Source organism: Eleutherodactylus coqui, chromosome 2 (assembly GCF_035609145.1).
Source record: "Eleutherodactylus coqui strain aEleCoq1 chromosome 2, aEleCoq1.hap1, whole genome shotgun sequence".
NCBI classification, from domain to species: domain Eukaryota; kingdom Metazoa; phylum Chordata; class Amphibia; order Anura; family Eleutherodactylidae; genus Eleutherodactylus; species Eleutherodactylus coqui.
Window position 1 is genome coordinate 170,925,745 of NC_089838.1, and position 24,364 is coordinate 170,950,108.

The following is a 24,364-nucleotide window of genomic DNA, read 5'->3' on the forward strand; positions in this document are numbered from 1 at the left end:
GTTAAGGGCGTCCTGATCCTGGTCTCCTTGTGTGTGTGTGTGCCCTCATGTATCCACTGTTCTGAACACTTCCTAACAGGATGGTCAGAACAGCCCAGGTGACGGGCAATTTGTCAATACGACCATCCAGCTTCTCGTACTATGTTAACTGATCCTCGTAGAGTCATGGCTAGTGATCAACGAGGGCTACACAAGTGAAAAAACAGGTCCTCCACACACAGGTAGCATATGAGAGCCTTTTTATAGGCCAAGTGTGGAACCATTCTTAGGGCGTGAGATGGCAAGACTGTTCATCTAATCACACCATAACTAATCATTTGCATATCTGCCTGAGATATAACTGCATACCATGCTTTGCTACAAAACAACTCCTTCTAGATGCTTCATTTATTTTTCACAAAGTGTATTTGAAGTGTACCTGTTGATTCAGATGATTTTTTAGAATACGCTGCTGTGTATACCTGAGGAGTAGCACTATTTGTGACTGTTATGTGACTTATATCCTGCAAGTTTTTTAGCAGTTTTCCTCTCTTCTAATTCTCCATTTTTTTGAGCTGTTGGGTGTGGACTACTTGCTGTCTCCAGACACTGCACATAGGAGATTCTGCCCCTATATCACTGTCTCTCATATACAGAAGCAGCACCATGGAGGACGTTACTGAGAAGTACTGAGCTGTTTAGATGTCAGACACTTATCAGCTGCAGCACCATCTTTGTGTATCCCCATAGACTTTTATAGGCAGCATGTAATCTGATCTATCAGTTGTCTGTTAGGTCTACCAAAGTGGATTTTATTAACTTTTGTTTATTCATCTTTACTATAAATTTATACAAACTTTGTTAAAATGAAAGCAACCTTCTAACATTAGCTTTCAGGGAAAAAAAATATTCTTTAACAGAATCCTAACAAGGCTTCATCTTAAACCTAACATTTAGAAACATTCACTGAAAAGATCTGTGGAATATTAAATGTGTCATTTTCAATCAGCATAGTTACTTACACTCAGAGCATTGACAGTTACAGTATTTGTTAGACACATATAATGCAAGCACAAAGTAAATTTCCTTTCTTACAGAAATGTAGTGCACTCGAGCCGTTGTCAAATCGCCTAGGATGACATCTGATATCACATTTACTTTCAAACATTTAACACAATTTCCTTGACTGAATAATTGTTTTATTCTCTTCTATCGGTACATTTGAAAAATAAAATGTTCTTTTGAACAATAAAACTGGGAATGGAAAAACTTACAGTAGATATATAGCAGGTGTCTGGCTTTTTAAGGTTTATTAATTGGATAATCAATCGAGATTTTTTTATCCACCTTAGTCAATTCCCATTTTGATAAAAAGGTCCCCAAAAATAAACTGATCGCAGACTGACATCTTATCACAGGGCAAACAGATCAGGACATAGCCCATTGATTTCAGTGGAAACTACCTGTGTAATGCCTCTTGAGTGAATGTTAGACCCTCTGGAGTGAGACACACTATTTGTAGCCTCCTCATATATTGACCCTGGTCAATATATAAGGACCCTGAATAAGGAATACCCTTTATTAGGTCAAAATTCTCCAATAGGGTTTTTAAAAGCGCACTTTCTAAAACAGACAACCCCAGCATGACAATGACATGTGCAACTGCACAGAGTGCATCCCTTTCCTGCTAAAAAGGGGGTGCTGCTGAGTCAGCACACCTCAAGCAGCACACAGCAAGCTTGTAAGTTGGTTAAGGTGCCGTGTGTAACACTAGCTGTATTAGCCATTACCTCTACCCTCTTACAATGCCTCTTGGATATCTGTGTCTTAATGTGTGTGCCCGCATTCACTCATTTGCATTATGCCATGCCATCTCCTCCCCTCCCTCGTCTTAATAGAAGATATAGCTGGATGGAACCAGAACCACTGCTTTGCTGTCACCATCATCAGGAGTTGTCATGGCAACAACAATCTTGGTTGCCGTAAGTCTTAATATCACTTAGACACAGGACAGTGCAGGAAGGACAAAGGTAGCGGCACTCTATGACTTGCAAGAAGCCACCGGGAAATATACTTGGTAGAAGGGGAGCAGCAGTGTGTGTATTGAGTAAGTCATGTGTGAAGCTTCGAATGATTACAACGGTGGAGAAGTGAGCTCTGGGGGCAAGTATACTGTGATTAAAGATTATATAAAGGAGCTCTGGATATGATGAGTATACTGCAGGAGGGGAAGAGTGGGAAGCCCTGGATATGATTATAGATTATACAAAGCAGCTCTGGATATGATGGAGTATACTGCGGGGAGGAGGGGCTGGATGTGATTATAGATTATATACAGGAGCTCTGGATATGATAAGTATACTGCAGGAGGGAAGAGTGGGAAGCCCTGGATGTGATTATAGATTATACAAAGTAGCTCTGGATATGAGGAGTATACTGCAGGAGGGGGCGAGTGGGAAGCCCTGGATGTGATTATAGATTATACAAAGTAGCTCTGGATATGAGGAGTATACTGCAGGAGGGATGAGAGTGGGAAGCCCTGGATGTGATTATAGATTATATACAGGAGCTCTGGATATGAGGAGTATACTGCAGGAGGGGGCGAGTGGGAAACCCTGGATGTGATTATAGATTATACAAAGTAGCTCTGGATATGATGAGTATACTGCAGGAGGGATGGGAGTGGGAAGCCCTGGATGTGATTATAGATTATATACAGGAGCTCTGGATATGAGAAGTATACTGCAGGAGGAGGGGGGGGGGGGAAGGGGGAAGCCCTGGATGTGATTATAGATTATACAAAGTAGCTCTGGATATAATGAGTATAATGCAGGAGGGATGGGAGTGGGAAGCCCTGGATGTGATTATAGATTATACAAAGATGCTCTGGATATGAGGAGTATACTGCAGGAGGGGAGAGTGGGAATCCCTGGATGTGATTATAGATTATATACAGGAGCTCTGGATATGAGGAGTATACTGCAGGATGGATGGGAGTGGGAAGCCCTGGATGTGATTATAGATTATACAAAGATGCTCTGGATATGATGAGTATACTGCACAGAGGAGCTCTGGATGGGATTATATTCCATGAAGAGTTCTGAATAAGATTTTGCTGTGGGGTGTTGACTGCAGGTATATAATAGGACACAATATTGAGTATATTTTACAGTGGGGCACTTCACTCTTGCTTTAAGAATGAGTATACTAGGAGGAGACAGAGGTGCTGGATTTAACAACTGAAACTTATATTTAGCTTCTAAATTTGGACTTCAACGGCACTTAGTTCTGTTTTTGTCTGGAGCACTGGGCTACTGGGGAGAGCAGAAGGCAAGTGCCAGTATCTTTCCTTCTGACAGCCTGTTGTGTGTGCTGTTGTGCACTGTAAATCTCTGTTCTGTGCACTCAGCCTCCAATCCCTCCTTTTCCATGTGAGGTGGCACTTCAAAAGTTCATACTGTTTAGCCTTAGCACTAAGTGCCAACCCCATGGGTTGATGTCAACCCCACCCCGCAGTGTATACTGTTCTGCGCGTATCTTAATCAATTCTTTAACGTGCTATAGAATAAATGTATATCTTGGAATGTCTTACCTAGAAGCACCAAGACAGTCATCCCATCAGCTGTGATTGATAGCCAGACTCTTACTCAAACTGCACTGAAGCGTTGCAGAAAAGCGTAGCTTTATGTTGTTGGCATTTGGGATAATGGTGAGCTAGATTACCACTAATTGAAAGGAATGTTCATCTATGGATCTCATTTTACACAGTCTGTATATAGCTATAATGCACATATTACACTGGTGCTGATTAAATGCATGTTACAGAGCTGCTATAGTCCACATTTATTCTGCTGTTACAGAAATCAATCTACACTTGATGAAATTCAGCTTAGATGAGCTCCTACAGTGCAAACCTTTTTATTAAATGGCATTCTTGGATGCTTTTGTCAGATTAATGTACAGTTTCTAATGTAAAAACTATACAATTAAAATCACCAGTGCAGGCTCTCCACAGCCATCAAATATGAAATGAGAAAGGGAGCCATGGAAGAGAATAGGCTACAACATAGGCATTGTTTTATGGATATTAGCATAAACTGCAAAATTAAATTTAATGGTGAATACACACACTTTAAAAGGAAACTTGTCAAATCCCCCAAGCTGCCTGCGATGTGGGCAGCACAGTACAGTGACAGGCACGTTGATTTCAGTGGTCTGTCTCTTATACCAATTAATTTACTGCTTTTGCAGATCTTATTTTTGGAACTTTGCAGGCCTGGACTGGAGAGGAGTCCAATGAAAGTCATGTGTATTCATATATGCACGCTCCTCTGCCCTGAAATCAGTGTGTCTGTCCCTATACTGTGCTTGGACAGCTAAGGGGACTGGACAGGTTCCTTTTACAGTCTACCTGAAACACTAAGGCCGTCTGCACACGGGCGGGTCGGATTACGCATGCGGTCGGAATCCGGCCCTGGCATCTGTGCACCTGCTTTTTCTCTTTCCCTGTACTGGGAATGGTTCACACAACTTGCTGTCGGACATGGACAATACTGATTTTTTTTTCTCTTTAAACTCCTGCTTTTTCCTCCTGCTGTTAATTGCGGTAGGGCCACGGATCGGACGGCTTCCACTGACTTCAATAGAAGCCATCCACACAAAAAAATGGAGCATGCTGCGATTTTTCCTCTGCAAGCGGAAACCACAATTGGTTTCCGCTCGTCTGCAGGAAGTATCACTTTTCCACAGCTTGCTATGTACGATATTTGCTGTGGAACCCGCAAAGCAATTTCACCTGTGTGCAGGCAGCCTAAAGCTAGCAGAAAGAACAAACATAAACTGGCAGTAAAGTCAAAAGTTACAGTGAGCTTGTTAATTTCTGCATTCTGTGACCAATAGAAATGATCAAATGCAATTTTAGCACCTAAAATATCCTATACAAAAGGCAAATGTATTTCTTGCCCTCTGTCTACCCGCTAATCATAGATACTGAACTTTACATATAAACCTGTAGAAAAGGTGCATAAGCAATTTTACTGTTAAAAGTCTTTTCATTTCCATGACAAACACTTATGGCTGTGACTCCTTCAGCTTTTTTTTGTTCTGTGCCACACTGCATATAGCCTACTCTAACAGAGCTGTACTGTGATTTCCAACACAGCCCCTGGTTGGAAGCATGGTTTCATTAGAAACAAAATCTGAGAAAAGCCACTGCCCCATCTTTCTTAGAATCAGTGGGGTCTCAGCTATTAGATCCCTCTCAGATTACACACGGATTGCATATCAATATCCCATATGTGTTTATCACAGAAATAAGAAAGTATCAGAATAGATCACGTCTCCAATATTTCAACAAACAAATATGAAAATTACCTTGTTCTAAATTTTGCAGAAAGATCTTCCATCGTTATAAACAAGAAGCGGATGCAAGATGGAGTCTTAAATTATTGTTCTCCACTGATAATCGCAACAAAAAGAGGTCCTGAACTTCCATTGTTACTGAATTGTTCTGCTAATTCTGCATGTTATCAAGGTTTGTTTTACCTTTCACACATATTGCACATGCAACAGAAAACTTAGTGGAGCTATAGTAAGTGAGAGGAGCTTTTCATGCAATATCCATTCCCTTAGGCAAACTAATTATGGGTGTGTGTAAAAGAAGAATCGCTTTACAGTGATTTTAGCAACAAAAAAAAAATGTAGAATTGCAGAGCACAAAGCAAAAAGAATAGCTAAAAATAAAAATCAGATTTAAATAGGATGCTTCAACATAAACTCTCCTAAATAATGGATACTAAGAAGCCTAGAAATTAGGATCATTACTGCTAGATAAGTTTTTTATTGTCAAATGACAACATGCAGAGGAGAGACAACAATGTAATAGTTCAATAGAACCCTCACCCCCATGGAATATGAACTTCATAAATGGCACCTAATATTTAATGCAAAAAGTTTAGACTCTTGCATCATAATAGTGTCCTAGTGATAACATAAATATACAGAGATGTGCAGATATCTGCTCAGATATACAGATGAACACCAACTATTCAAATGAAACTCCACCTAAACATATAACGTGCAGCCTTCTGAAGAAAGTACGGTTATTTGTTGGGTTGAGCTTTGTAGGAGCTTTTGCAGGAAATTAAAATGTGCTTAGTAAACTTCCCATGCTTTCTGGTTCAGTTCAGCACGTAGATGAAAGCAATTCTATAAATTCATGCAGATCATTACGAAAGAGACAAATAGAGAGAAAAAGCAGTGTTGGTTAATACAGCACACAGACTTACATGCTGCCTATTTTAGAAGATAAGCCAGAAGAAGGTGGCATCGAGTCTTTCTCCCTAACAGTACTCGAACTTGTCTCCAGGTTTATCTCAGTCCCTTGCACTTCAGGAACAGGAGAGAGGTAAGTAGACAAGCCAGTATCTCCAACATCAGCAGCATTCTCGCTACTATCTGCATAAAGTAACTCCTGCTGGGTAGTAGTTCTTCTCCGTGCCTGTTTAGATCACAAGAAAAAGTTAACTAGAAGTTGCAACACCAAGGTGAAAGGAATTTTAACAACCTTTTATTACATATATTTTATTTTTCTGACTTGCTAGTAAGTGCACACATAACATAATACTCTTCCTGGTTAAGGGGATTTCTTTTAAGACCATTTTACAGTCTGAATAGAATTAAACAACTTAGATAGTTGAGTGATTTTGCAAACACATTGGCTTTTTTTTTTACCGATCCTCAGTAATAACTTGTATTATCATTCAGAGCTGCATTAACAATCATGTTGCTTTCAGAACAGATATTTCTCAGCTTTTTCCATACTGAAATTTGATGTCAGGAAAGAAAACTGCCACATTGCATTATAGAAGCTAAGTCAAGCTGAGCTTTAGCCTACTGACAATCAGCTGAATTGTCAGTGCTGCCCAAGACAGAATGCAGGCCATTACTTCATAGGCAATGCAATGCACTACATGTGCAAAGTCACTTGACCTTTTATGTAGATTATACCTATACGTGAACTTAAAAATGACGTACAACGGATAGACATACTCCAAGTTAAAGGATCAACATTGTGGGGTCAAATAAGCTGAAATGGATGGACCTATGTCTTTTTTCTAGCTTTACATACTATGTTATGTAAAGCATACCTAGATTACATTGACTTTTATATTGTATTCTTCACCAGTTTTCCCTTCTGCAGACTTCCTCTCTAAATCTTGGTCTTTCCTGAACTAATGGAAGGAGACTAGCTGCTACTATATCTTCTATACCCCACACATGGAAAAAACAGCAAATTCTGCTCCCTAATTCTCTGTACCACGCACAAGGAAATATCATGAAAGACATTGTACAGCAGTACTGGGCAAGGAAGATGCGATTCAAGTGGCTGTGGCACAGTAAGCTCTCGCTGTTAGCTGCAACAGTGTGTGTGAGTCTCTCTGCTTCTCTCTCACTCTGCAGCAGCTTCCCACTCCTCCTCTCCACAGACTTCTATGGGCAGCATGAGAACACCCTCTATCACTTGCTGAAATTCATCTCTGTGTCTCTGTTACTAAAGACGGACTATTTGACAACAGACTGGACTGCAAATGAAAAAGGAAATTATGAGCTTTGTAGTCAATACTTTAGAGGAATTTTTCAGGACAAAAGTTGGGTAAATAAAGTGATTTGCACTCCAGCTAGTTATCACATAAGCACAAGTTTGTTTAAAGTGCAGTGACAATTTAAAGGGCCACCAAAATTTTTTTCTCAAAATTCATTCATTATGTAGCCATCCTCCCAGTATACATAATATTTCTGTCTGTCTGAACTCTTGGTCTCAATTCTGAACAGCTCCTATCTGTATGGGGTTATGAGGTCTAAAAAAAACAGTCAATTTCTCAGTTTGTGTGATGCAGTTATATGGACCCTACCATAAAAACTCCTATCACTGTTAAGGATGAGGATTACAGGCTTCTGTCACACAGTTCTAACAGAGGAGATCACAGCTCATCCTCCCGACTGTATACTTATGTTCTGTAGCTTATTTAGGTGAAAATAGAAGCTAAATGATAATTAAACTGTTCCCCCAGCAGGAAAAAATGGTACAGACTCAGCTGATGCATCATAGGATGATTGTGATGAAACAAAGTAAAAAAACCTCACTATCAAGGTAAAGCCTGATAAGTATCAGACAGGTGGCTGAACTGCATTAAAATGGCTGCAATACAGGAGACCTCCAGAGTGTAACATGGAAACAGATGAGGGAGCAGGAATGGAAAAATGTTTGTCGCCAGTGTGGCCCTTTACGTTTGTTGAAGCATAGCACATACCAAGATCAGGTACGCTTGATTTTTTTAAATGTGCCTTAAGTGTACCATATATTGCAACACAACTGATAATTTATAAAGCAAGCACTACTATATAAACTTTGTTGTATAGACAATTATTTCAGGTTATAACATGAAGCTTTCTTAATCTGGTTTGTCCAGGTTTAGAAAAAGTGTTTATGGAAACCGTGCCACCTGTCTCCATGGGCTGTCTAGTAATGTCATTAGGTTCATTCACTTGAATATGGATGAGATACAAGACCAGATGCATCCCAGGGTCAGATGTAGCACTGTATCTGGAAAAACAGCAGGCCCTTTTGTTCTAGTCTCACACAACCCCTTTAATGAGAAAAGAAGTCATATGGTATTTGTTGTAAAATCACATGGATATTCAGGTTTTACTGCTTACCTTGCTTTTAGGCTTTCCCTCACCACAAAGTTTCATTAAATCCGATGATAGAGTACTAAACAAAATAGTAAACATAATATTAAGGCTTGTGATAAATACACAATAAAGCAGCACAATTGCATCAGGTTACTAACTCGACACCTAAAGAAGACACCTACGTTACTGCCAAGGCTACACACTTAGCATCACTCAGGTTTTAGTTAGCAATTAATGGTTAATACATTAAAGAGGAATAAAATTGTATAGTCCTTTCTACCAGCTAAATCCATTTTAAGCCATTATTTTGTCTTAAAAGCAGCAGCCTTCCCCCAGCAGGGTTAAATCTCTCCACCTAAATACGTTATGTCACTGGAGCATACAATGTCTCACAAAAGCACTATGGATATAACAACTGTGAAAAAATTCTCACACCGCTGAAATCTATAAAAGTATAAAAAATAAATAAAAATAGCCTCAGTGTGTACACCAGGCTTATTAACAGCAATTAACACCAAAATTGCCCAAAGAGCCAGAAATTCACTGGTTGAATGCCCTAATTAAAATCTAACTATTATACAACCAGATTAAAATACTAGGAGGCATAGAAATTAAAGATACAAACACATGCCTAGCAAACCTGGGAACACTAAGCCACCTAGAATATGCTACAGTCTGCTGTGTACTGTGCTTTATAGGGATCCCCTAAAAAGCTACTAGCTATAGAAGATGATTTAGCAGGTCACTGTTGCAGACAAATGACTCTGCCTGAACAATCGCCAGGTCTGTGTGCTTGCGCTAAAAGAAACATTGAAACCCCCAACATAGTGGCGTCCTCAGGGGTCTGGGGTTACTAGAAGCCAGCTGAAATAGCTCATCAGGCAACTCGAAATTCTCCCAATATGATCTGCAAATTTTAAATGATAACCGAGAAGACTGGGTGAAATCTATGGTTTAACCCTTTCCAATCCACTGTCTGACGTCTGAAGACATTCTGATTTGAAGGCTGTACAACTCCAATGTCGGAAAATGTCCGGCAGGGTATTCTTATTGTATTATACTGACTGCTCTGTTATTGGGGGCCTCTCCAGCATGTCCCATGCCACAGTACTGGCTCCAGCCAGCAGATGGTGCCATTGTATAAAGTCAGAAAGAGAAAGCCCCCTAGGAAACCCTGAATCCAAAATTTGATTGCAAAGGGTTAACAACAGAAGAGTCTTATGCGAGTACATTCTTTCTATAAAACACTGCTGTGGAAAATGTTGCCTTTATATTAACACTGGACAAAAAAAAAAAAAAAAGAATCAAATTCTAAATCACTATGAATAATACAGAAATTTTAAATTTTAAAAAGAAAGCATTATTGGAACAACATACCTGCCTTCTGCCCCAGGGCTTTGCAATGATCCTTCCTCATCGCTGCTGTTTTCTTGATTTTCTAAAATAAAAAGGCACAAATATGTGATCATATTCAAAAGTAGCATAAAGAGGTAAAAACTAATTAAGCGAAAAAGTGTTCTTTTTTTTTCTCCCGTAAGATAATAATCAAAAAAACCTCTGCAATCTGTAAATACAATTAGTAATTTGCAGTTGTTTAGAGGCAATCCACGCAATTCATGCCGTTTTGGTCCAATTCACAGACTTTTATCAAATTAACCTACCTTTCTAGCACAATGGGGTTGTGCTAGAAATGTAGGATATTAGAGCATATGCATGTCGTAAAGCGACCTCCGACAATCTGGTTGTTCGATAAAGAGCTCTGTATGACCAAAGCGTCATGAATGCTATGAGACTCCTCTTAAACAAAGTCCAAGTTGCATCTACAGAGTGCAGAGTTTCTTTAATTAAATTATGGAGGGAGGTCCTGCTCTGCACCAGACGTAGAGGTCCGGGCACATATCTATTTGTGACTGCCATTACATTCCTAGAAAATGTAGTACACAAAACATGTAGCATTGGATAAAGTTAATTACATGTAGAATAAAAACACACAAAGGTGGAGTTGCTTTGTAAATACATAGCCTTAACATAACGTTTGCTGATCCCGAGTTACAGTGGCTACTATATGCACTAGAGCCCAGAGATGCCATTATAATTTTGCAGACCTTCAGACTTGAAAACTTCCAACGTCCTGTTGATTTAATGTCTGCACAAAGCTAAGTGATTTGAATCCTGGAAATCATCAGCTGCATATTAGGCACTATACAGTTATCTCATGTAGAATAAACCAATTTAACCACCACATGACAAGAGCTAAGTACCCCTCACAAGACATGTGTCATTTAACAGGCCTGTTAACTTCTTTCAATACCATGAACGTGTTTTGCGTTCTTAAAGTAGATGTATTTATCTATATTTTTTACTAATTGAAACCACATGGTGAAATATGCCGTATTTTTCGGTCTATTAGACGCACTGGTCTATAAGACGCACCCCCGTTTTAGAGCGGGAAAATAGGGGGAAAAAATTTTGAACTTACCCAGGGACAGCGCAGGATTAGTGCCGGGTGACGGAGCAGAGGGAGCAGCAGAGGTCTGAAAAACTGGCGCTCCATATCACAGCGGCGCTTGTGTGCAGTAGGAGGAAGGAAGGAAGCCGTTTGGTGGAGGCGGGGAGCAGCAGTAGTACCCACCAGCGCTCACGACCAATCAGAGGTATGTATGGGCGGCAGTGGGGAGAAAACTGGTCGCACATTTGTTCGTGCGATCGCGAGTTTAACACGCAATCACGCTAACTAAATCGCGTTCGCGCTAAAAATGGCGATCAGAACAAATTTTTTGGCACATTCGCTCTATAAGACGCAGCAACTTTCCCCCCTGCTTTGGAGGGGGAAAAAGTGCGTCTTATAAAGCGAAAAATACGGTATTCCATTCTGCTTTTATTTTCTGATAGCAATTTACAGATAGACAATAGGAAAAAAAGTGTACAATGTGGGCTGAGTATACACTTTAAAATCATCTTTACCCCAAACTATATTTGATTTGAGAAGTTCTTTAACTGAGTCAGTGACAGTATTTGAACCACTGTTCCTGTTGTAGACAAGTGAATGCTAGTCTATGAACAGGTAATAATATGAAAATATTATTATAAAAATACAAAGATAACCAATACTCAAGCTACAAACAACCATTCAATTAAATATGACACTGTACAAGCTAATATGGAAAACCTAATTAAGGGGGAATCTATCACTTACTTTTAGCTCTATAAGCTAAACTGACATGAATGGTTATATTTATTTTCCCTGTGGTCATCGCTAAAAGCCACTGCTCAATACATCGGGCGCCAAACTACGTAGTCAGCCCATTCTAATTTTATAATGGGGGGACTACTTGGTACCGCTGTTCAATACATTGAACGGTGGATTCCAGCGCTGACACAGGGGGAACGATTGGGAAGGTAAGTATAACACATCCCCGGACTCAACAGGTCACCTTAACTTATAGGGCTAAAAGTAGGTGATAGAGTCTCTTTAATGGTTTACAACGAGCATCTAACCAGTGAAGAGAGGAACTCTAAGGGCTCCCACACACTTGCGTTTGCGTTTTTTGTTAACGTGATTGTCAATGGGACTTTCTAATGTTAAAAACGCAACGCAACGCAATTGCGTTTTTGGTGCATTGAACATTAGAAAGTCCCATTGACAATCCCGTTAAAAAAAACGCAAACGCAAGTGTGTGGGAGCCCTTATAGAAAGGAAGAAATGGTGTCTTTACACGTTCTACAAACACAAATAAGTCAACCACATCTAGCATAACTCTTACTAGTAGAGTAGACTTACCTCAACAATAACAGGTCATTTTCTTCCTAATTGCTAAACCACATACATTTGACTTCATCTAAACTACTATAAATATAGATGTGAATAAATGGGTCTAAAAAGATGTTAGAATTAATGCCCTACTATATGTAAGTAAACTCAATAGTTATTTATTGTGCACCTGATAGGTTATCAGTGTTCTAAATCCTTTGCAATATTACCAGCATTCAGCTGTTAATATCTTAATTAATGTAAGGATGGGGATAAGACTAGAAACGCATGGATGAAAGGACATTTTCATAACAGGACATGCAACACGGGCACATTCTCAGAAAGTCTATGTGGTCTTCTGGTTAGTGCAGATGAATCATTAGTAAGTCATGCATTTGCACAACATGTAGTAAGCTAAAGATATACTTACCCAGTGAAATGCTATCTAAGTCTGGTGAATTCAAGCAACAAGGAAACAAAAACCAACACCACAATCAAAACAGATTCATAGGCTAAAAGAACCAAACGCCATTCTTATTAAAAATTATTTACTTAAAGATCACGTGAAAAGAGAAGCTAAAAAGTAGGGGACATTCAATTTTAATGGGGACACGGGGGCGCTAAATATACAGCATTCATTATGGAAATCGATTTTTATGAACAAGTTCATTTTGACACCATTAGGAGAAAGCATAAAGCTATTATTGTTGTGCTGCTTGACACCACTATAATCGATGTAACGTGTACGGGAGCTGCCAATATTATAAGCAGGTTTATCCACTTTCCAGAAAAACAAGCTGCATCTAATAAAAGCAGTAATCATCTTCCATAAACTGTGAGCCATCGTGCTTGTACACAATCCTGGCAATGCACTAGCATAACCAGTGTGGAGGGTCTGGACTACATGTTAACCATTATCGGTATCGATATGAAATGCTACAAAACTCGCCTTAACATTTGGGCTACATGCGCATTTCAATGTAGATTTTGCGACATCAAAACTCAGTGAAACAATAGAGCACACTGTGGTTCTGAAAACCCGTAGCATGCCTAGAATATACAGCACAGTTTTCATGGCGCTTGTCATTAGGGTTTTTAAAGTCTGCAAGCATGTCTGAATGGTGCTTTAGACCCATATACCCCCCCCCCCCCAATTTGATCTCGGGAACATTGTTCAGAAGGGAATGCCTATGTGGGGGAAGTTTTGCTACTGTAGGTTTGGTAACCATTGGTATAAGTATCTGGAGATTATAATAGATATATATATATATATATATATATATATATATATCTAGGTGTTCACTCCTGGAGAGCAGGGTAGGTTACTTCATAACCACCCTGACAAAAAGTGATCGAGAAATTATACGTGTCAAGTCTAAAAGGAAAAACAGTGTTTTTTCACCATTATATTGCAAAATCTCAGGTGCCGGCAGCACTTGGTTTAGACCTTCGTGTAATAACAGAATAGCTATGTGGAAAGAAGCTAAGGAATTTCACTAAGAAATAAGATCTTAAAGGAAACATAAGTAAACATGTTTCATGTGATCTTTAATATATAAGCAGAATAGATGCTGTATCAGTGTTTTCTATAATTAGACTTTTCCAGAATTACAAAAGGAGACATTCTAAAGAATGCTGCCGAGGCCACTAACACAAAAAAAGCTATAAGAATACCAAAAACATTGTGTGTAGACATTGCCATGTTTCACTAACTTTAAACCTTAGACTGTAACTAATATCTGGATTCAGTCATGTGAAACACATCAATATTCCACATGTAAAACCAGCCATAAAAATATTTGAAACCCTAAGGTAAGCAAAGTTAAATCTATTAAAATATATATTTTTCTTAAATACACAGTTCACTATTTAATTTAATTTAGTGAGGTTATTAAAGAGTTGGCTATCCAGTCCTCACTCATTACATGTTCTGTCACTCCAATGTAGCCAATCCGGTGCTAAAAGCTCCTGCAGCAATCACGTGCCATTCATCATTCACGTGACTGCTGACGGTCCCTAACTGACATGTACTGCATGTGGCACCTTGGCACTAGTGGCACATGAATGATGACTGCTGCTAGAGTTTCCAGGACTGGAGTGGTGATGATTGGAGCAGCTGCACTGGAGAGGGTGGAACATTCATCGGTCAAATACAGGATATTTGATGCCATTCCTTTTTTTATAAAGTGCTCCCATACACCAACTGATGGGATAAATTAACTTTTCTGTACAAAAAAAAAAGCCCCTGCAGGGGGCGCTCACACAAAGCTGATTTTCTGTGGATTCTCTCATGGATTTAGTGCAGATTTGCAGCAGATTTAACCAATTCAGTTGAAAGGGTAAAAAAAGGCTGTAGATCTGCAGCAAATTAGCTATGTGTCAACGCACCTATAAACTGCAAAAAATAACTCCAGTACCTTCTCTTTGAAATAACAGGATTGCTGTCTGATCATCTATAGCTACAACAAAGAGGCCTTGACTTGGACATATACCGTATGTGTTCACCTCATTGTGTAATCATTTACAGCATTTATTCAATTAGACCATGTCAAGATAGTTTGTACATTTCTACACATGCCGAAAAACTAACATGCAGAAGGAGTAAATGTCTAAGCCAAGAACCGACCTTGTAAAGCATGGCCCAAGAGGGCATCAAGTTCAGGATTGAGCTCTGCCTTTTCCTTTAACATATGGAATAAAAGCTGATTTTGTGTGGCACTTGTAATCTCAATTTGTTTTAGGCGCCCTTCTAGAACTTTGATTTGTGCCTCTCTCTGGGCAGTCTGGAGACCCTAGAAGCAGAAAAAAGGATCATCAGAATACTGGATGGCAACCAAACATAAATGTCATCTCTTACCTTCTACATTTAGAAGAGCGTTAAAAAAAGGTTGTTATATGATTCGGTGGCCAATGATTTTTAGAATATTTAGGTATTAATTGGGTAAAGAAAGACTTTCTATCTTTTCTCAGAACTGTAAATATGGCGAAGTGATGGTGTGGGCTAAAGAGCTGAGCCGATGACATCAGGACATCCTACTGCAGAGGCCTGAATTTGAACTAGCTCTGATCTTGGCCATTTAACCCATTATATGCTGCAATCAATACCGCCATCGAAGGAGCTTGGCAGCGGGAGAAGACTCTCTTACAGTCTGTCAGTGTCTACTGTGACGCAAACAAAGCCTATTAGCCCCTGACAGATACCATAAAATCATACTATTTATGCCACATGGTGAAAGCCATAAAAAAAGAATGAAAAATAATTATTAATAGAGTGATTAATAAAGTGATTAAGAATGTACATGCACATCAAAATGGCACCAATGAAAAGTAAATGTCCTGCAAAAAACAAGTGCTTATGCAGATTTATTTAAAAAAAAAAAAAAAAAAAGCCTGTGGGGCTACCGCATAATATTTCTATTTTTCTAAGTATTTTTATTATGAAAAAGTGTTAAACGATAAAAGAACTATACCGGTCTATGGGAGAAGTGCGCACATAAGACTCTGAAAAGAGTCAGATTTTCTTGAGCCACACGATCTTCAGAGGGTCATAGCGCTGGATCGCAGGAGCAGGTGAGTATAAAAAAAATACATCACCTGTCTGCGTCATGTCCTCTAACAGCAGCATAACAGAGTATGGTACTGTGTGGATGTCACCAGTTCTCTTTAAAGTACCATTAAATGTGATTAATGTAGTAATTATGGTGATCCTAATATTTCTATGTTCACGTAAAGTGAAAAAAAAGTTTTCAATACTGCAGAGGAATCTTAGTAGTGTTCTGTATGGATCTAATGTACCAAACTCATACCCAATCCAAAAAGTGCAGATATTGCAGCACTTGGCCAGATTATATGAGATCTACATTTTTCCTTGTTTCTTTCCTATGTGCGATACACAAGAGATGATTATGAGGCACTCCAGCCTATCCAGGTTTTCATTTATTTAAAAGTTAAATGAAAGAAATAAAAACAAAAAAAACCTCTCTAATGGACACAGCATTTACCCATCACCGATACATTCACGTTCCTCTAAATCAAAACCATAGTTAGGCTATTTCTACATTGAAGCCAAATTTGCAACTGGTACACCTACTAGTATTTTAAAAAAAGGTGTGGTATACAGCAATAATATCATGTAAGTGCGAGGATACCCTGGATCACAAGCACACACATTGTTATTTTTTGGATTGAGAAACATTACCCTGGCAACACACTTAAGATATCTTGGTACTTGATATGATGCAGATTTCAAAAGTTCTTAAGAAAAAATAGAAAAGGGTTACCTTGCTAACAGCCATGGAAAGAAAATGATCAAGCAGGTATCGTGCCTCTGTTAAAGTGCAAGAACTAATAACGGCAGTAACATCCAATGTGTCTCCTTCTTCCTACAAAAGAAAGGCACTAAAATTATTTAGGTAAAAACATGGTTATGAAAGATCTATCGATTCCTATGGGTTCCGGAGCACGGGGATTTTTTCTATACTGATTGCACTTTACATGGTTATGAAAGAATAATATGCCCCCTCTGTGACAAAGAAAAAAGGAAACAAGTAGTTAGACAGAAGATGAGGCAAAAAAAGAAAAGTAGCAAAAGAGAAGGTTAAAAAACTATTTAATAGCTTACTTTAGCCTCTTCCATCTGCATAATACTGGCCTGACAGTCGGATATACTGTCATTAATGTAGTCAATATTTGCACTCAGTGACTCAATTTCTTCATTCAGAGGGTTAAGGTTTTTGTCAAGATCACCCGTTTCCTTCATAATCCGGTCCCGTTTTCGAAGAACTCTTTCTTTCCTCTTTGTGAGCTCCTCCCTTTGCTGCGATAGAAGATAAAACAATAAAAGTGAAAATAGATCAACCGTCCTTCCAGATGTAAAGAAATACAAGCATATGGTTGCACACTGAGCAATAGTTAATACAGACCTAAACCTATCCATACTAAATACACCAGCATTGTGTTTAATGGCATCTCATTCTTAGAACTCCTACAAAACTGATTCATAGTTTAAAAGCAAGGCAAAACAAAATTTACAAACAAGGAAATTTCACATAAAGAGATACATTATTAATAAGTGAGATGACTTTGCCGCTGCGAAGCTTCTTTTATCTTATTTACAGGGAGCGCAAAGCAAATCCATCTGAGCTCAACAGCTGAATAAATTCATACAGACTATAATTAAGGTTTTTCTTGTCAAAATAGAAGAAAATTCCATCAGAGGAAACCAGAAAACATTAAAGTGCAACTCCAGCTAATATTTTTTGCTCTATAAGACGCACCTGATGATTAGACGCACCTAGGTTTTAGAGAAGGAAAATGGGGAAAAAATGATTTTGAACTCCCCCAGACCAAGCAGTGAGGGAGGTATTACATTAGGAATAAAGAGCAGTAGTACCACCTCGGAATGAAGTGTATACCACCAGATCAACCTGCCATTAAGCATCCAGGAAAGCTGAGTGTAAATGTAATGGTTATCTTTCTACTTGTCACCAAGCTTTTCAGGGGCCCTGAATGCCATGTTTGACTAGTTATGTATGTGCTATAAATGCTTGCATAACTCTGCAGTTGGCATTCAGGATCCTGGAAGAGCTGGGTGACAATGTGATGAGGATTCCGTTAGTTGTCACCCAACTTTCCAGGAGCTCTGCATGGCATGTCTCATTATGGTTATGTATGGAGTATATATCTGTGCATAACTAGGCAGAAATGTATATAACATACAGGCAGCTCTTTCTCCCCTTCCCCCTGTTATGTAGCCGGCAGATGTGAGAGCTGTCTTTAACTACAGCTGATTGATAAGTCCAAGGGGGGGGAGAGCAGTTCCTCTTAGTAATCAGCTGTTTTATGGGCACTGGGCTCTGATATGGAGCGATCGTTTGCACGCTGTCTGTGGGCTCCATAGCAGGAGCCGCTGGCTGCCTGACCAAGTGTTGAGCTCCCTGCTGCTCCCCCGCCCCCACCAATCAGCTGTTTTATGAGCGCTGGGGTCTGCTATGGAGCGATCATTATCACACTATCTGTGAGCTTCATAGCAGGAGCCACCGGCCGCACGTAAAACAGCTGAGCTCCCTGCTACTCCCCTGCCTTCACTAATCAGCTGTTGGGCAGGCCGCTCTGCTCTCCTGCTGTGTTGGCTTTGTATGCAGGCTGCACATTCGCTCTATAGGACGCACTGACCTTTTCTCCCCACTTTGGAGGGAAAAAAAGTGCGTCTTATAGAGCGAAAAATACGGTAATTCTTTGACGGCTAAGGTCGTCAGCGCTCGTGCAGAGTGTTTGGACTGAGAGACATCACTGGCCTCTCGCTCAGCACTTCACCCTCTCTATATGAAGCTTTGAGTGTTTAAACGCAAGACGCCAGCGATCCAGCGATAGTTTTTTTGCCGATTGCAGTCAGTGACAAGCAACCGCGAACAAACAGTGATTTTTTCGCATTTACACTGAACGATTGTCGCTCAACTTCGTTCGTTTGAACGAATTTTGAGCGATTATAGTTACGTGTAAATGGGCCATTACTGAGCAGTGCAGGATTACTTGCCAAAACAATGCCACCTTCTTTTACATCACCTGGCTTGTTCACAAACCAGTTTCCTTAAGCTTGTACTAATATGTTAACCAGATTTACATGCAGTAAACTTACAGGGGGTAGACAAAAATATGGAAACACCAAAGCTGTAGTCTGCTTCTTTTTCATCCCAACCCTATGCACTGATCGTCTGTCCCTGTCACTCACACATTTCCGTCCACGCTGGTGTTTGTTGGATGCAGTTTTTCCAATCTTACTGTATGCAGTCACAACCTTAGATACTGTTTCTCATGATACAGCAAACACTTCCGCTGCCTTTGTTACAGAGGCACCCACCATACGGGCCCCAACAATTTGATCACGTTGGATTTCTGTCAGCTCTGCCACAATTCCCTCACAACTGCGCAGAACGCTGGCTCTTAAACATGTTGGCGTTGTTATACAGATCATTGCATTATGCAACAACTACAGCACCGCCTACTAACTCTGCTATAGTACACATGTATGGATCCCAGACCATTAGGAGGGATCCGCATGAGATTTTAATCATTAGCACTGAGCTGCCCTTTTGATATAGGTAAACTTTTCTGTGAAATATGATGTATAATCCCATGTAACTTAAGGCATGCATTTCATCTGACGTTTCCATATTTTTGTCTACCCCTTGTATATCTAGCACAGAACTCTCTGCTGCACAAAGTGAACATAAACTATTTAAAGCAATGATTGATCTAATCTACAAACAAGTAAACTCCTTGAATACTGTACCAATGAAGTGAATGAACTGCCTGGCTATCTAGAGTGAGGTGCTGCTTTTTAATACAGTGTTACATGTTGGCTGCTGCTCTCTACCTGCGCCACATGTAGTGTATGCTGATTGCTACCTGTGCCATGTGTACTGTATTACAATCTCCTTGGACAATATGTAGTATACTGCTATCTACCAATACTTCATGTAATTTACTGCCATCTACTTGTGCAAGAACTGGTGGCTCCATTTTATTTTTTAACACTGGTTATACTTAAATGGTCACTACACTTTTAAGCAACTTGTGCTTATATGATATCCCTTTTGATAACTAGCAAAAGTGCAAATCACTTAATTTGCTTAAAACATTTTTGTACTGAAAGATCCCTCTGAAGTGCTGGCCACTAGGGGTCTCCCTTCCTTCTAATTTACTGTCCACTCCTGCTGTCATGTGTTTTATTAGAGACAGATTTCACAAGTGAAGAAGGGTAACAACTCATGCTGCCCATAGAAATCTATAGAGGAAAGAGGGGAGGAGATGAGAAGGATGTAGGAGGAGGAAGCGACGTTCTCAAAGCTATGTAAAAATTACAGCTACAGCTTGCAGAATGTAAAATTGGTGAAAATACAGGATACAAGTCATATAATAGCCATAAACAGTGCTACTTCTCACGTATTCATACCACAGCTGTTTTTAAAAACTCATCAACAGGTATGCATTAAAGGGACACTGTCAACTCCCAATAGCACCACAAACTAAAGTTATGGTCCTGTTAGGCAAGTTGATGGAGAGATGAAGGATATATCTTTTACACTTGCTCGTTGCCAAGTTTCCACGGTGTTACCCTGCAAAGTCCACCAGTGGTCTGAAAATTTGACCCTTTTCAGACTGCTCTCCGTGCGCTTTCCTATAGACTTGAATGGGAGTGTGCGCATGGTGGCCTGAGAAGACTCAAATTTTCAGGCTGCTGACAGACTTTACAGGGGAACATTGCGGAAACTGGGGAGCAGGCAAGTATAAAAGATACATCCTCCAGCTCCCCTAACAGCACCAGTGTCCTTTTAACAGGGGGACAGTGACGGTTGTCTACACAGAAGGTGATTCACAAGTTGCCAGAAGTTTTTTTCTAACTTCTTTTTGTGATGGCATGTTGAAGGCTTTCAAAACCATTACTAGTTTTTTTATAGTTATCTCAATTTACAATAGTCATCCTTGTATAAATTAACATTCTTATTTTACCTTCAGTAGCCGGTTCATGTCAGATTCCATATTGGAGATAGTCATTCTTTGCATTACAATGTCCGTGATCCTCCTTTCTAGTGACTGCCATTTCTGTCTGGCCGCCTTTGAAGTGTAAGCGTTAGATCCCCTTCTTTGATGTTTTTTTCTGCCAATAAAAGAATGTACATGTGAATCAGAAATCAGTTTTGTGATATACAATAGTCCATGGCTATGGCATTTGACTATCTAAAATGCAAAATGAGGGGAAAAAAATAAATTCATAAAAACACAAACACAGGAGAGCTAAAGTATGCAAAGCTAAATCTTAATTAAGCTTAACGTATTGTAATTATCCCACGCTGCTGTGATCTTGCTATCCATCCTCCCACATCTACTGTTCTCAGCTGGGGATTGAGAACATTTTGCAATAACTACTGTACCTTCATTAAAATGATAATTCTGCAGTTAGCACATGTAATTAAAAATAAAATACCCATGATTCCTGAACTCAGGTTATTAAGGAGATTATTTTTGCTGCTGTACAGAACTTTCAGAACGCGCCTAAAAGGGCAAAATCTGAAAACAATAACATAATATGCAGTGGGTTGAAGTATTTTTTCATGACTGAACTGAAAAGAACTGATCTAATTCTTGCGATGAGCCTGATACTTCATAAGATAATAAAAGTGTATTTACACAAGACCTTTACTTTGTTCCCGTGATACTCACGGCAAAACTGTAATTGCCTCAATCACAAAGCATCCAGCAAAGGGAAAAAAAGCCTAGAACTTTAAAGGGAGTCTGTCAGCAGTTTTGAACCTGCTGACAGCGCTGGGTAGGGACGTTGGTATTCGGTTTTAACATACCGGTGTGTATGCCTTTAGGATCAACAGCACTCCGGAAGATAAAAGCAAAATGTTTATTGCAACAAGTGCTCGCTCTGGAAGCGCTCCTACTCCTTGAGGTTCACATGGCTGTTTGCTTTGAGCTGCTCCACGCAGGAGACCGCTACAACCGGCCAAGAGCACTTCATGGAGAGGGTGGCTGTCTACAAGCCACTTGCGGGAGCGCTGCGTGCTGCAATTAAAATTCATCTTCCAAGTCCTGCTGTTAATGAAAGGCATACACACACGTGGGTTTATACTCCTTTCAAAACTGCTGACAGACTGCCTTAAAAGAAAATCTCTAATGTACGTGCAGCACAACTGCTAACATTATGTAAATTGGGCATAATTAAACCATTTACCATGGCACGTAACTCTGAAAGGTGTTGTATCTAATGAGACAACCACCATAATGGTTTCCCCTTTATTCTATGTATGTTGTATGTAAAGCTGAAATTTTAGCTTTTCTTTTAAAACTTTGATTTCTTTAAAAGGTTTTGCCCCTACAATTGTAAATTATCACCTGTCTACAGGTTAGGCGATTAATATCGGCTTGCTGGGAACCAACTTATCACCAAAACAGGGATCCCCATCACCTCTGTTCGCTTCCCCCCTAATACAAGTTAAAAAAGAACAGCAGTCAAACCTGCACACTACTGCTCTATTCAATACCTATGGGGCCACAGAAAGCCAATCACTGTGCTTCGCTATCCCTGTCAGTCCCATAGACATAGATTAGAGCAGCAGGGGGCAGGCTTGACCACTGCTCAATTTAAACTTCTTACTGGAATCGTGCAGTGAAAAAATACAGGGAGTTTTAGATCCTCCTTCTAGTGATCAGATATTTATCACCTATTCTTATTGGTAATAAATATCCATTAAGTGAAAACCCCTTTAACATATTTCCGACGAGCGCTGTACATGTATGGAGAAAGTCAGGTGTCACTGTATAGAGATGGCTCGGGAACAGAGCGTTAACAAAATTTGGTATTAGCACATTTATAAAAAAGTCTAAGTTTATTAAAATATCAATTTATCCTATAAGGTGAACACTGTTAAAAGAAATATATAAGTATATAGAATGCCAGAACTGTAGGCTCTTTTGGTCTCCCCGCACCAAGAAAAACAATGAATAAAAACTGATCAAAAAATTGTATGTGCCCCAAATTGGTGCTAATAAAAGTTACTGCTCATCCTGCAAAAACAAGCCTTCACAGTGGCCCATCAACAGAAAAATTAAAAAAACATATGTGGGTCGAAAGATAGTGAAAATGTCTCTTTTAAAAAAAAAAAGTTTTTTTTTAAAGTAGTACAACGTAAGAAAAAAAACTACAGAAATTCAGACTTCCCATAATCAAATTGAATCACAGAATAAAGATAAGCTTTCATTTTAACAGCATCATGAATGCCGTAAAAACACCCCACCTCAAAATGCTGAAGCTGCGTATTATTTTTCCATTTCACCTCGCTTAGGCCTCCCTCACACAGGCGTTTTTGTACGGCGTTTAGTGCTGCGTTTTCATCACCGCACTAAACACTGTACAACGCTCCCTTTCATTTCAATGGGGCTGCTCACACAAGGCTGAAAACATAGTGTCTTCAACACTGCGCTTTGACAGCGTTGCATGTCCTATTTTTGGCCACTTTCAGCCCTGTGTTGCCCATTGAAATTAATGGGCAGCTGTTTTAGCTCTGCCGAAAACGCGGCACAACTTGGTACTGCGCTTTTGGCAGGGCTAAACGCCATAGCTACACTGCCTGAGTCAAAAAAAATAAAAAATACTCAACTTACAGGTGATGTTGCTGTCCCCGGCGGCGCTCTCAGGACTTGTCAGCCGGCAGGGGAACTTTTTCTCTGGTGATGGGGATTTGAAATCCCTGCCCCCAACGAGAGATTTCTCCAATTGTCTGAGCGCCATTGATTGACAGCTCACTCAGCGAATCACAGCCAGCACTGGATGCATCCAATCACAGCCATTCATTCATTGAATGGCTGTGATTGGACGCATCCATTGTTGACTCTTCTTGCTCTGATTGGCTAAGCACCGTTAAGTGACAGCTGGCTGAGCCAATTGGCCAGCTTCACGAGGCCCTGACAGCTGCGCAGGGGACAGCAACTTCTCCAGCTAGGTGAGTATTGATTCCCTTCTTTTATCAGCAGCCTTGGCTGCACTTTCAGCTGTGCTGAAAACGCAGCCAAAACGCTGGCATACAGAATGCCAACGCTGCTGAAAGCGGGCAGAATCTGCAGTAAATGCAGCGTTGAAAGACGCTGCGTTTCTGCAAACACCTGTGTGATGGAGGCCTTAAAAAATTTTTGGGAAGTTTACAATATGTTATAAGCCATGTTGAATGGTACCAATGAAAAATATGTGATCGCTCCCAGCAAGAGAAACTCAGTAATCTTGTAGATATGATACCTTATGTACCCATATAACCTCCATATGTACGTAATGAAGGATACCAAAATGTACCGTACACAAATGGAATCATTATACTTAATGAAAAATATAACGCATCCCTCAGAAAACAGTGTTCATGTGGTTATGATGCTGGAAAAATG

At 39.8% G+C, this 24,364-nt stretch overlaps 1 protein-coding gene across 7 annotated transcripts in view; it reads right to left on the minus strand.

The window, feature by feature from the left end:
- KIF21A (kinesin family member 21A) overlaps nucleotides 1–24,364 on the minus strand; it is a 139,790-nt gene that overhangs the window by 26,111 nt on the left and 89,315 nt on the right. For 5 of the 7 annotated variants that reach the window (XR_010790323.1, XM_066591909.1, XM_066591912.1 and 2 more), the window contains 8 exons: nucleotides 20,936–21,083; nucleotides 17,046–17,240; nucleotides 16,705–16,806; nucleotides 15,051–15,216; nucleotides 12,855–12,875; nucleotides 10,051–10,111; nucleotides 8,698–8,752; nucleotides 6,267–6,478 (listed from right to left, as the gene is read on the minus strand). Coding sequence is in view for 6 of the 7 variants with exons in the window: in XM_066591909.1 (XP_066448006.1) it covers nucleotides 6,267–6,478; nucleotides 8,698–8,752; nucleotides 10,051–10,111; nucleotides 12,855–12,875; nucleotides 15,051–15,216; nucleotides 16,705–16,806; nucleotides 17,046–17,240; nucleotides 20,936–21,083 (960 nt within the window). In the remaining variant the exon portion in view is untranslated. The remainder of the gene's footprint in view (nucleotides 1–6,266; nucleotides 6,479–8,697; nucleotides 8,753–10,050; nucleotides 10,112–12,854; nucleotides 12,876–15,050; nucleotides 15,217–16,704; nucleotides 16,807–17,045; nucleotides 17,241–20,935; nucleotides 21,084–24,364) is intronic. The other 2 variants (XM_066591911.1, XM_066591908.1) reach the window with 1 other exon arrangement.